The sequence below is a fragment of the Ambystoma mexicanum genome, chromosome 6p (genome assembly GCF_040938575.1).
Source record: "Ambystoma mexicanum isolate Mex_15411 chromosome 6p, UKY_AmexF1_1, whole genome shotgun sequence".
Taxonomy (NCBI): Eukaryota; Metazoa; Chordata; class Amphibia; order Caudata; family Ambystomatidae; genus Ambystoma; species Ambystoma mexicanum.
Genome location: NC_090935.1, coordinates 1482593773 through 1482608579, shown reverse-complemented (window position 1 = coordinate 1482608579; position 14807 = coordinate 1482593773). Strand labels below are relative to the sequence as shown.

The 14807-nt window shown below is 40.7% G+C and overlaps 1 protein-coding gene across 1 annotated transcript in view; it reads right to left on the bottom strand.

The window, feature by feature from the left end:
* LOC138511072 (uncharacterized) overlaps positions 1-14807 on the bottom strand; it is a 1092277-nt gene that overhangs the window by 690433 nt on the left and 387037 nt on the right. Inside the window, exon 3 of the mRNA XM_069626571.1 lies at positions 14215-14352. Coding sequence (XP_069482672.1) covers positions 14215-14352 — 138 coding nt within the window. The remainder of the gene's footprint in view (positions 1-14214; positions 14353-14807) is intronic.

Sequence of the window (14807 nt, the reverse complement as noted above, 5' to 3'; positions counted from 1 at the left end):
TGATGACCCTTACCTTTCGAGGGTCACAGTTTTGTGTATGTAATGCGACGCAATAATCGAGACTACGATCTCAGAGCACTAGAAGACCTGCCCACTACCTAAATAAGGCCCACCCTACATCTTCCTCTCTCCACCCGCCCTTCTTCTCCCCGTGGTTGGTGTCCCCCCCTTACCCTCCTTTCCCCTACTCTCCTAGTGCGTCGTGTGTAAAAAAACCAACCAAAATATAAAACAACAAAAATAAAAAAAAGGCTCTTTTCAGAGCCACCTTTCAGAGTTTAAAAATAAAAGTGGCAAATAAATGCAGCAGGGCCCTGTCTATTTTTTTTTTTAGAAGTCCACGGACAGTTTGCGGACATGTAACATTTTGGGGTGCTGCCCTATCATAACCATTGCACTTTTCTCTGGGAAGAAGTGGTGGCACTGAAAAGAGCCTTTTGGTGGTGTTTGTTTGTGTTTGAAAAACTTGAAATGGTCAACACCTACTGCAAAATGGATGGCTGAAATTCTAAAAAAGGTCACAATGCATTTTGTACATTTCTCAGAAAAATCTGATTGCCAGCATAAGTAAAATGGACTCCATCTCTGTAACATAATATTTTCATTGTGAAAAGAGGACATGCCAACATCTCTTAGAAAGGCACAAACAGCCTTATTGACATTTGCCTCTCTTTCTCCATTTGTGGACCAAATGAAGAAGAATGCAGCCACATTTGTCTCTGCACAATCCGAGAAAAAATTACTTGGGAATTTGGAAACATATCCATGACCTTCCCAAGTCCTTCTTTCATTGCAAATTGCAAAGAAATTCCAGACACATGTCCTAAACTATTCCCTCCACAATGAATTATCATTATGTCTGGATGATGCTCTATCTCCAAAATAGCACAGAGAGGTAGCAAGTTCAGCCACTTCATTCCACGCACTCCATGCCAGTGCACTTCCACATGTGGGAATCCAAGATCTACAGCTACTCCACAGCTTTCTGCATGCACCTTCAACTAATGTATCCACGAGTCTCCCAAAATCCAGACAATCTGTTTTCTGAACCACACAGCCATAGCTATCTGTTCTTCTCTCAGGAAAAATACTTTCTGACAAACTCTCTCCTGACACAACACACCCACTAAACTTTACTGACCAATCCCTTGCTCTGCTCATTCTCATTTGCATGCCTTCCCACCCCAAAATCCCTGTATGCAACATGCGTTGTCCGCGGACTACCGCCATGCCCGCGGACATATCGTAACATGTACAGCCCTTCTACCATTTCCACTTCACTCTCTGTGCCATTCCCTCATTGGATACAGCTAAGCAGTCACACAACCATCTACCAATCACTTGCAAGACCTCTACATCTAACTCCATCATCATAGATCAGCACTTCAAATGTACTGTTAATCACTCCGAGTACAGGTGTCATATCATTGGAAAGCACCTACTACAAGAACTACTGTACAAGTCTCCAAGATTTCTACTTGCAGCTGCATGCATATCCATATGCATGAACACAAACTACAGGTATGCATATTTTCTGTATAGTACATGTAAAATTCTTATAAATGCATGTAAACAGATTAACTGTCTTTTAACCTGTATAACCTATAAAATGAACTTATTGTCATTTTTCCCCATCTGCTATAATCAACTGTCACTTCCAAACCTATCTGCTATTTAATTTCTTTTTACACACACATTTGCAAAGTATGTTGAAGTAACATATTTAAAGTGAAATATAAAGACTGCACACAGTCAAACGAAATTGCATGCACACACTATGTTCAGATATCAAACAAGAATACTTGTACAAAAACATAAAAATCAATGTCTAAATTAACATCAGTGCTATAAACACACAAAATTACTAATTTCTTTCCTTTAAAATTGGAGTGATGACCATTCTCCTGAAAAGCAGCAGCAGAATCTGAAGTACAAACAACAACTCAGAAGAAACCTGCTCATTCCACAAAAGAAGTAAGTTAAATACCACCATAATATTTTTACTATTACTCAAACACACTGTGGGGTTCATTCATGGTATTTCTGTGCCTAAAAACAGAGATTGTGCACCATTCTGTCCACAAATCCCCATTTGTTAAACAGAGATTTGCAGGCAGAATGGCGCACAAATCCCCTTTTTTCGACACACAACACTCAGCCCCTAGAATTTTTATATTATAGAACAAAGAACTGTTTTAATTCTATACCATTAGATTTACTATTTGTGCTTCTCCTCACCACTAGCGTACTTTCTACTGTCATCTGAACCCCAGTTTAGTAGCACATAAATTCAAGAATACCCATCCCAACTAGTTGTAGTTGCCCAATGCACAATCACACACCATCCTATACATCTTTATCATCATACTCAAACACTCATGCAAACAGCACATATACATTGCAGAACACCCCAACCCATACCTTCTTTATTTTATTCAACAGACCCCAAAGAATGCCTATCAAAAATCAAGTCCGCAGAAAGCAACGCAGAAGTAGAGCAAATGAAAATAGAAGTGTCCAAAATAAGCATCCATCTCTAGCAGAATTTATACAAGAAGTTCAAACAATACAGCTAATACAGTCATTTAGTGAAACAAAACAAGCTTCAAGTACAGAAACTTTGCCTCCTCTATCAAAATGTAAAACGAAACAGAAAACGATTAACAAGAATTCAGCTACCACTACTGCTAAAACTGTTCCTATAAATCTTGATATAGTGCCAAGTAAGCATACCAAAAAAAGTATTTTATCAAAAATGTTCCACCACAGAGTCCTTCAAAATCTTATAAAAACAGGAGAGAAATCATGCACAACCCGTAAAACCTACCGTAGAAAATTAATCTTAGAAGCTTTGATAGACAGTGCAATCCTTCTCAAAAGAAAGTTATTTATTTTAGTGTTAAAATAAAACCACTAACAAAACTAATGACTAAATTACAATAAAGACTTGTCAATAAATGAAATATCAACAAAAATAACTTCATAAATATCTGTGGAGGTAAGTGGAGTCACACCACAAGCACAGAACCATATTTCAATGAAGAAGCATAAAAACAAAAGCAAACAAATACAATTGCCATACATAGCAGTAGACGAGGTTATGAAAAAGTTGATAATACCATAATGGAACAAGAAATACTGCTTACAAAAATATCCCCAGAAAACTTAGAATTACCTCTCCATTCAACTGAACCAGAACCTCTAGTATACAAATGGCCATGCACGTCAATGTGTAACATTCCCAAAAAATCTTTCAAGTCTTCACGCCAATTCCTCAATCAGTATGTGAAGGGCAAAGACAAAATCAAAATGAAACTACTGTAAAATATGGATACCTGTCCAGTGCGCAAGTACACAGGACTACAAGGACATTCATTAGCCTGCATTTCAGGACCTATTTGCAAAACCACCTTCCATCATATCAAAATGATATCAACACATCATTCAACTATAAGAAATCTAGTCTATAAACTGTACTATGCTAAAAGTCCGGCTTTAGCACTAGCCAATTTAAATAACATCCTTCTACATGGTACAGCCAAAGACCTACTTGAAGAAATCGACTATATCCAGAAAACATATTTTGGAAGTGAAAGCCACTTCCAAAATGCAATAGCTTTACGACAGACTAGCACCAATTCTACGCATGGCAACCTTCTAGTACACACATATAAAAAAGAAATACTGAAATTTAAAAGTACATCTGCTGAAGTACCAAACCATGTGTGTATATGTTGCCGCAGAACTTTTTATAAAAGTAACACAAAAACTGTAGACCTAACATACAAAACAGAAGACAATGAAGATTCTAAATGCTTTGAATTAGCTCTCTACCTTATAGCAGAAAACAAATACAAAATAACTGACCCCTTAATACTTTGCACTTACTGCACTATAAAACTTGACAACAACCAAACTCCTTCACGTGATATCACAAATAATTTGGAATTTTTCCCACTACCAAAACCCCTACAACAACTCAATTTATATGAGAGCATCATAATTCAAACAGTGCACCCCTTCCAAGCAATAATACGCCTTCAACCAAAAACAGCAAAATTACCTCCCTCTGAATTGGTGAAAGGCATTCGTGGCAAAGTAGTGTATTTACCATTAGATCTAAAACAAAATGTGCACACTCTGGGAGTGCAACGTCCAATGGAGCAATTTTTAATTATCTTAGTAAATGGTGTACCTACACAAGACAAAACATTTTGGCAACAACTGGCAGACTTACATAAAGTTAGTCAAGCCTTGCAATATCTAAAAGACAATAATGAATACTACAAAGAAATTAATATTGAAGAGAACTTGAAGGAAACCACTGAAATAATTCAAGAGTTACCAGAAACTGGTCAATTTGAGCTTCTAGATCCTGCTACAGTATCCAATACTTTAGACCATTATACAATTCATCCATTGCACTCTAATGACACAGTCGAAGATGCACTAGAAATGTACCAAATGTGACAAACAAAAGGACGACCATTCAGCATATGGGAAAAAAGTATAGAAGCATGTGCTTTTCCTCTACTCTTTCCTACTTGCAAAGGAGGAAGGTACAATGATAGACCTATTCAAATAACAGCATAAGAATACCGCTCGTATTCTGAAGATCCCAGATTTAGACAAAATGTGGAATACATATTCCACCTACTCTTTGAAAGTGAACTAGCAACTCTATGTTACAGAGTTGCACCCACATTAAAATCAGGAAACCACTTTCAAAATATGTCAGCTACACAATTATTACAAAACGTGCAAGAAAAAGATTAGGTTTTACAATCAAGTATTACAAATCTATTATCAAACATGCATGGTACTAAAGAGTACTGGTTCCAACGTCATGGAGATGTAGGTTGTATGATAAGAAACCTTGGCCCACCCACTTGGTTTGTTATATTAAGTTGTGCAGAATATGCATGGGAAGATTTACATGATTTCCTACGCATATCAAACAAAAACAAAACAAACATATATATACTAACACCTGGAGAACTTTGTTCTCTAGATCCTGTTAATGTTTCAAGATATTTTCATCATCGCTTCATAGCTATGCACACTTTATTTGCAATAAAACTGTTCCTCCCCTCGGAGAAGTGCAACACTTCTTTTGGAGAAAAGAATACCAAGCCAGAGGAGCACCACATATCCACATGCTTTTATGGATTAAAGATGCTCCTAAATTTGGTCAAGACAATGATGCCACTGTGTTAAAGTTTATTGAAAAATATGTCACTTGTGAAATTCCATCGGAAGCAACAAACAGTGATCTTCATGCACAAATTTTACAATTTCAAAGACACAAATGTGGCAAATATTGTGGTCGCAAATACAAAAACAAAGGGACATACTACACCAAATGCCGCTTTGGTTTCCCTAGACCAGTTACAAAAACAGGTCAAGTAAACAACTTCATGTCTTCACTTAGACATAGTGTTAAAGGTAAATCACCTAAAAATACATATTACATAAAAAGAACAGAAGAAGAAAAATATATCAATGATTACAATGCAATCATTGCCCTCTTATGGAATGCAAACATAGATGTGCAGTACATTGCAGACAATTCCACTGCAGTTGAACGATATGTTACAGCATACTTAACCAAAGCAGAAAAAACAGAGCTTCAAGATCTCTGGAATGACCTGTCAACAGACAAAACACTGTCTCAGAAATTGTACTGCTTGGGCATAAAAATGCTCTCCCATTGAGAATGTGGCTCCTATGAAGCAGCAGATTGTTTAACCGGTACTGCTTTGTATGGAAAATCTGAAAATATAGTATGGCTAAGTCTTGGTCCTGCTAAATCTAGAAAAAGAGTTCTCAAATCACACGACGACATAGAAACAATAGCCAAAAATGATCCCAACAGCCAAGACATTTTGAAAAACAATTTGCTGGACACATACTACCCAAACAGAAGTACCACTTTGGAAACCATGTGTCTATACCACATAGCCTAAAACTTCACATACAAAAATAATATGAAAAAAAAGGTAGATACAGAGTGACAAATTGTGAAGGCAACTTAGTAAAACTCTCCAAACCAAGTTTAATTAATCATATGAAATTGTCATTAAAGACTCCTCAACATAAAGAACTATATTACATGTCCCTGCTACAACTCTTTAAGCCACGGAGAAAAGAAGAAGAAATACGAGATAACTATGACTCCTACGAAGATGATTTCAAAGCAAATGAAAGCACTATAACCGATGTAAACTTTACACACTACAAAACAATGTTGCACAATGAACAGCAACACTAATAAGAACTCCAGGCCCAACTAGATAAGGACACTCCTGACAGTAGTCAACCTTCTATAACAGGAAGCCAAGAACCACTGGGACAGCCACTAATAGCAAATGAGGCAGAATTAGCTATGACGGAAGTAGAAAACACTGTGTCAGTATGAAGATAAAGAAGACTTAACTATACTACAATCAAAACTAAACAATGAGCAGCGTAGCATTTTTCAAGAAGTAACAAAAGAAATTGCACATGGTGTACAACATGAAAATAAAGAATGCAACTGCCAAAATTACAAACCTATACTACTGTACGCCAGTGGTGAAGCTGGTTCTGCAAAAACATTCTTAATCAAAATCATCAGCAAATTCCTTCAACAATTAACAAACAACAAACTTTCAGCTGTTGTCACTGCCCCCACAGGTTTAGCTGCCTACAACACAGGCGGTGTCACTTTACACCGATTACTACTCCTGCCAGTAGAACACCAAAACAAATTAGACTATTACAAATTTTCTACAGAAGCTGCAATGTAACTACGCATAGTATTAAAACAAATGAAAATGCTACTAATAGATGAAGTGAGCATGGTCTCCAACCTAATGTTGGCTTTGATTCACCTCAGATTACAAGAAGTACTCAAAACAAACTACGAAGAGCTCTTTGGAGGAAAACACATTATTGTTTTCGGAGATCTTCTTTAATTGACACCCGTGAAAGGTGAGCCTATTTTTAAAAACTTAGGACACAAACTCTGCCGTAAAACTGTTGGCAGCATAGGAAATGTCAACTTTTGGCAACATTTCCAATACAGAGAATTCACAGAAAACATGCAACAATCTGCAGATCTCACTCATGCCAACATCTTAAAAAGTATTAGAGTTGGTATACTATCTGAAGAATCACAAACAATATTGAAAACCCGGCATATTCATGCACTTTATGGCGATAATGTATGTGCTATGGAACAGTTAGCACACAAAAATATCAATTGTATATCCTTAATGCCAACTCTTGCAAGCTGTTCCAATTTCAATGAAACAATGTTGAAAAAAGAAATGCAACCAATAATGGAAATTAGCGCCACAGACAAACTAGATGTACATGGTATGACACTACCCATGTTTGAGAAAGCCACAACAAGACTAAATAGTTTAGAAAATTCAATCTCCAACACAGCTGGGTTGGAAAAAATATAAAAATTATCCTTAAACTGTAGAGTAATGCTTAAACGTAACCTTGACGTAGATCAAGGACTAGTTAATGGAGCACTGGGTACAGTGGTTGGCTTTCAAACATACCCACGTGACAACATTCAGTTTGTCAATATTCTCTTTGATAATCTTTCAGAAGTGAAAAGGATAGGACGCTCAACAGCTCGATTCCTTCTCTTCAAAGACATGTATGTACGCAGAGAACAATTTTTTCTAACTCTTGCATACGCAGTCACCATTCATAAATCACGAGGTCTTACCCTAGACAAAGCAGTGATAGATATTGGTAACTCAGTCTTTAAAGAAGGCATGAGCTACGTAGCACTATCACGCTTACGTACACTTGACGGTCTATTTCTAATCAACTTTGATGCAAGTAAAGTAAACGCTGATATTCCTTGTATTTTAGAATACAATAGACTTCGTTCACTATACACCCCCATCTAAAAACATATCCTGTTCCACAAAAAGTAAAACATTGTAAAAGAAAACTAAACCAAAGAGAAATGCAACAGGATGTCATTGCAAATCCTCCAAAGACAGTAAAGGAAACTAATACTTCATCAATTACCACAACCGAAGAAGAACCTATTACTCAAAGTAACTCAAGTACTTCTTCAAAGAAACAACACACATTCCGAAAAAATGACTTGGACACAGACTTATCTGGTCCATTTAAATTTTCAAATATAACTGGTGTAAGTTGCTATGCAAATGTAGCAATGAATATTCTATTTCAATTACCACCAATTGTTGACAACATTTACTTACACAGTACAGACCAATTGTGTTTGCAAATGTTAGTACTTCATAGAAACGCAACAAACGATCCTGGCACCACGTATAGTGTTCATGGAATAAGACAAGAATTGGACTACTGTGCTGGAATGGTGAAATTCACTATAATCTCACAGGAAGATCCACAAGAATTTCTAATGTACCTACTACAAGTACTGGAAAACAAAAACATACCTATAAATGAAATCTTCCAGATTTCATACATGTGGAAACATACATGCACTCTCTGCAACAATGTGACACAGGAACAAATCCCCAATGAGCGCTTCGTGTATGTATCCATACCCAATTGTGAATCCGTTCCATTTCAGCAACTTGTACAAAATGCAAACCATGGTAGATTATGTACTACCTGCAATTCGGATTATCGCTCCACCTTACTAATGCAAACGCATAGTAAATACGTAATACTAATGCTTCTACGCTACAATGCAGATGGTACCAAAAACAACTGCAAGCTGACTGGATTTACACATGGTCAAGTATCACTTGGTAAGAAAACCTTCACAACAATAGGTATAATGTACCACGCAGGAGCCACAACCAATGCAGGTCACTATACTGCATATATAAAAAAAATGTGGATGGTTCGAATGTAATGATAGTACCATTACTCTAAAGCAGAGATTATCAGCAAATCTTAAAAACGCTTATTTAATCTTTTTAAAACCAAAATGTATTAACTAATCTGTACTTAAACATTAACAAAACTTAAATTAAAAAACTATAAACTGTTAAAATATGCCAACAAGTATCTAACTGCCCCAAGATTTTGGGAGTCTCGCAATCTGAGAACCCACCACACGGGCCCACACTGTAGTGAAAATGAATTGGATATATCAAGGCTACCTCCATGCTTGACACTACTATTCACAAGCTGCTCATTTCACACAGTACAAATCAATATGCAATTAGCACAAATGATTATAGTCACACTGTGAGTCCAATCTGATAATGTCTTTATGTTCAAATTGTATGGTTCGTGAACTTAATCACCAATAGCCGACGCGTGTTTCGACCATTATGGTCGTTCTCAAGGCCTAATCACGTGTTACTTCCTTGACATCTTTTACTAATGCCAGGTAAACAAAACAAAATTTGTATTGTCTTCTGCTGATTCTAAGTCTCAATGGGATAGTTCCCTGTAACCGTGTCGCAATTAAGAAATAGAGGAACTAGGGATCAAACCCAAGGAATAGGTTATAGGGAACTATGATGACCCAGAGGTTTTTAGCCTCACAGGTGGGAGTAGGAAGAGGGCTGAGAGAGGCTGGCTAGAAAGAGACAGGAAAGGAGGGAGTAGGTGTGTCAATGAGGAGAATCTCAGTCTTACTGGCGTTAAGGCAGAGATCATTGGCGGCACACCACTCCTGGTCAGCAGATAGACAGTCAGAGATGAGAGAAGGAGAAGAGGTGGGCGGAAGGGTGCCTGAAAATGAGTTGAATGTCATCCGCATAGCACTGAAAGTTGGGGGAGAGAGTGGCAATGCAGTGGGCAAGAAGTGCCAGGTATTGTTTGAACAGCCAGGGAGAGAGGTTAGACCCCTGTGGAACACTACAGGTAGAGAAAGAGGAGAGGAAGGACCCAAGTTGGACCTGGGAATGTCGATCGGAGAGGAAATAAGTCAGCCAAGCCATGGCCTGATGAGTGATACCCAGGTTATCACAGAGATGGTTGAGCAGAATAGTATGGTTGACCGTGTAAAAAGCAAAAGAGAGATCAAGTAAGATGAGGACACAGGGGGTGTTGGAATTAAGGTTGGAGAGCCGGTCTTCACAGATGTTCAGGAGAGCAGTTTCCGTACTTCTGGCAGCTCTGGAGCCAGACAGATGGTCATGGAGACAACCAACAGATTCAGTGTGAAGATTAAGCTGGGAGATGGCCAGCTTCTCTAGGAGTTTGCCCAGGAAAGGAGTGATGGAGATTGGGCGGTAGTTAGTTAGTTAGGAAGGGTCGGCTGAGTGTTTCTTAAGAAGAGGGCGCACAAAGGAATGCTTCAGGGAGGAAGGGAAGACTCCAGTGGTGAAGGCGTGGTTGCAAAAGTCAGCCAGAGCAGGAGCCAGGGTGTCAATGTGGTCCTTGATGGTTTTGGAGGAACACGGGTGAACCTGTTTTGATGAGACTTTCAAAGATCGGACATCTGGGGAGAACATGAGAAAGGCAGAGAAGGAGGTATGTGAGGTAGCCAAAAAAGGGCCAGAGGAAGAGCAGGGAGTAGAGGGAGGTGGGGGAGAGGAAGATAGAGAGGACAGGATGTCCTGAGTTTTATAGATGAAATGAGAAGCCAGGGCTGTGCAGAGGGCCTGGGAGGGGGCAGGAGAGGTAGAGACTGCAGCAGGATTGTCCAGCTCCCTGCAGATTTTAAAGAGTTCAGCTGAGTTGTTGGATGCCACAGAGATTCGGTCTTGGATTAGGGCTCTCTTCTTGATGCAGACAGACAGCCGGTATTGCTTTTGGAGCAGGCGGCAGGCCAGCTTGTCAGAGGATGTACAGGAAGCTTGCCATTTCCTCTCAGCCACCCTGCACCTGCGTTTAAGGGTGATGAGGACTGAGTCGTACCAGGAATTGCACTTGGCTTTGGGCTTCAGGCGGATCCTCATGACAGGGGCAAGAACATCAATAGTATCAGATATAGCAGAGTGGAGCATGGAAACGGCTGTGTCGTGGTGTGAGTCAGCAGGGGGGGGAGAACGTGGGGAGAAAGTGGCGGCCAAACCCTCAACTGACACACGCTTCATGGGTCAGATAACCCAGAAGGTAGGTGGCAGTGATGGAATTGGCTTTGCCTGAGGGGTAGAGAGGGTGAGCTGGGAGGAAAGGAGAAAGTGATCACTTCAGGAGAGAGGAGTGGGAAGAGGGATCGAAAGGGGAAGGTCTGAATAGATCAGAACATCCAGAGTGTGCCCTGCAGAGTGAGTCAGGCCAGAGGGTAGAATAGAGAGCGAGAGAGAGTCACAGAGGTCATGGAAGAGTCCAGAGGAAGGACAGGAAGCATCCAGGTGGATGTTAAAGTCTCCCAGAAGGAGGAGTTGAGTGGTCGAGACCCGGAGGGAAGAGGAGAGGTTGCCCTACTCAGAGAGGAAGGAGGAGATCTGACCAGGTGGCCAATAGATGGTGGCCACAGTACCTCCAGGAGATGGCAGATGTCAGATGAAGAAGCCTGAGGGGGCACAGACGAGGTAGGGGGAGAGGGCAAGGTAGCCAAGGAGGAGACAGCAGGGTGAGGCAAGGAAGGCGTGGAGGGAAGAGAGGGGCCAGCAGGAGAAGAAAGGAAATTGATGATTCAGGGAAAGCGTCTATCAAAGAGGAGAAGGTTGGCCTCTGGGCCTTGGACCAAGATGGTGCCATTCAGATAAACATTAATGATGACCTTAGAGGAGTGGAAGGAGGTCAGGAGGGCCTCCCACCGGGTGCCACCATTAATGGGAGAAGAAGAGATAGGAGAGAGCCCAGAGACCATATGTGGAGTCCATAGGTCTGGCGAGGGAACGACAAAAAGGATGTCAGTGAGGGTTTGCCTGGAGGAAGCACTGGTATAGGTGTCAGTGATAGGGAGGCCTGGTTGGAGACCAGGATGTCCTTTTTAAACTTCTTCCTACAAGATTTAGTGAGGAGAGCAGGATAGTCGATAGATAAGCAGTTAGGAAAGATAGGAGAGACAGAGAGCACCATAGAGTAGGTAGGGAGGGGAGAGAAGAAGGGGGTGGGAAGGAGGTAGGGGAGAGGGCAGGGAGAACACTAGGGAAGGACACAGAGGGGCGCAAGCAGATGACAGAGAGAGAGAAAGAGAGAGAGAGAGAGAGAGAGAGAGAGAGAGAGAGAGAGAGAGAGAAGACAATAGTAGACAATAAGACAAGATGGCAGGGGCTCGGATAATGGTAGAAATGTTGGCTAGCTGAGTTCTATGCTAAGAAGGCAAAACCACAGAACGGCAATGCTTTCACAATGTAGTTTACAACCTGGAGAAACACACCAAGGTCTGAGAGTCCTGTATGGTGGGGAAAAGGCCTAGGTTTCACAATGCAATTTTAAATACTTACACAATGCAATTTTAAATACCGGAGAAAACATACCTAGGTCTGAGAGTCCTGTATAGTGGGAAAAAGGCCTAGTTTTCACAATGCAATTTTAAATACTTACACAATGCAATTTTAAATACCAGAGAAAAACACACCTAGGTCTGAGAGTCCTGTATAGTGGGAAAAAAGACGTAGGTTTCACAATGCAATTTTAAATTGAGGGAGGTGAAGGGACAAGAACATGGACGTGGAGGCAGGCGAGGGCGCCAGGGCCTGGGGGCCTCAAAAAGATTCCAAAAATACACAATCAAGGCCCAGGAGGGTCAAATCAAGCTGCACTCAACTGCGACATGCCTGGTCGAAATGACGTGCGCATAGGTGTGCCGGCAACAAGCTACCAACAGCGGAAGTAAAGGAGGTGAATCAGGGGAGGTGGGCGCACTGTGAGGCTGGAGGAGGGAGGGGAAGGGACAAGAATAGGGACGTGGAGGAAGGCAAGGGAGCCAGGGGGCCTCAAAGAGATTTAAAAAATACACAATCGAGGCCCAGGAAGGTCAAATCAAGCTGCACTCACCTGCGACATGCCTGGTGGAAATGGCGGGCGCACGGTGGTGCCGGCAACAAGCTACTAACAGCGGAAGGAAAGAAAGGAAAGAAGGCCAATCAGATGAGCTGGGAGGCGCGAGGGGAAGGGACAAGAACGGGGCTATGGAGGCAGGCGAGGGCACCGGGGACTGTGGGCCTCAAAGAGATTAAGAAAATACACAATCAAGGCCCAGAAGGGTCAAATCAAGCGGCACTCACCCGTGACATTCCTGGTGGAAATGGTGTGCGCACAGTGGTGCCGGCAACAAGCTACCAACAGCGTAAGGAAAGGAAGCCAATCAGGGGAGGTGGGCTTGCTGGGAGGAGGGTGGAGGGAGGGGAAGGGACAAGAACAGGGATGTGGAGGCAGGCAAGGGCGCCGGGGCCTGGGGGCCTCAAAGAGATTTAAAAAATTCACAATCAAGGCCCAGGAGGGTCAAATCAAGATGCACTCACCTTGGACACGCCTGGTGCTGATCATAGCAGTGAGGGCAAATCAGGAATGAGGCATTGTCTCGAACTCTTGCCAACCATTTATCAGCCCAGAGCTATCTCTTGCTCTAAAAGTTCCACACTGATCTTGAGATAAGATGATCACCTGCCATTTCCAGGTCACTGTTGCTGCAATAGTAAGAAATAGCCACCTGCCTCTCTACACCTGGCCCTACTGGTTTAAGCAGTGTTTTCCCCCATCATAAGTACTGTATCTGATATTCCTCATTTGTCATTGGCATTTAACATGTTATCCTTGGTATAGTGTTTTTTTCCTTTTTTATATCAGTCAAGGTTGCCCAGCGACTTAGTTCATTTAGTGTCTGACTTTCGTGTTGCTTCTGTAGAGTAAAACAGAGGAAAAAAAACAACTGTGGTATGTAAATTGTTTACTTATGTACTCTTAAAAGAGGTACCAAGTCTAATTTGAAAATAACAACTTCACATTTTTTCAAGCAAAATTCTATTCCACACATATTTTTTCTTGTTCTTTTTTATTTTCATTTTTAGTTTAATTTTCATTTCTGTTGTTTTCCAAACCCTTAAAATCCTCCCCACTACCAACCCTTGATTTCTGTCCAAAAATGTTTTAATGTTCAATGGCGACTAATTGAATTAAATGTTAAATGACACTATTAGGATGATGTTAAATAATGCCCGGATTTCAAAAAGCCACTTGAGCCGAAACACGTGCCATCATAAGGCCTGACTAACAAGGGTGGAATAGAATTTTGCTTGAAACAATTAAAAGATGTTATTTGAAGATTGAAGATTCTCATTGCATATGCACGAAGCTTAATTTACCATGTTATCCCTCCTCTAACTACCTGTGTTAGTTAATAATCCCACTTACGGTTATCTCTCCTATTTGCCGCCATAATTCGGTACATTCTTGGTTGCAAGTACGCAGTGCTTCTCCCCTTTCCAGTTCACGCTCGTTGAATACGTAATTATGAATGCCTTTCCTAGTATTGATCTTCGTTTCTTCTGCCTGCAACATAAAAGCACATATATTTATTTATATGTATCACACTGTCATTTCGTTTTTGATAGAATACAATCATATCAATGAAATCAACGCAGACCAGCATTATGTTGGACCTCGCTTTCTGCCACATGATGTGTCCATGCATTATAAACTCAATATAAGTTCAACGTCTGGAGCACAAATTGAAAGTAGATACGATTTCACAACAGAAATTCCACTAGGTGGACAGATCTTAGGTCTAATTCATTAATGGAATTGCATAATGTTGTGTTTGTAAGTGAACGGATGGGGACTTCTGAAAATAATATAAATCCCATTGACAGGCCTGCTGCACGGACGTATGCCACCTCTGATACATTTATTTTAAAAACATGTCCTTAATTCTAGAGTGGGAACTCTCGCCTTTGAGGTGATGTTTGTTTTTGGCAACTAAAACCTGACAGATGGCTAACCTTAAC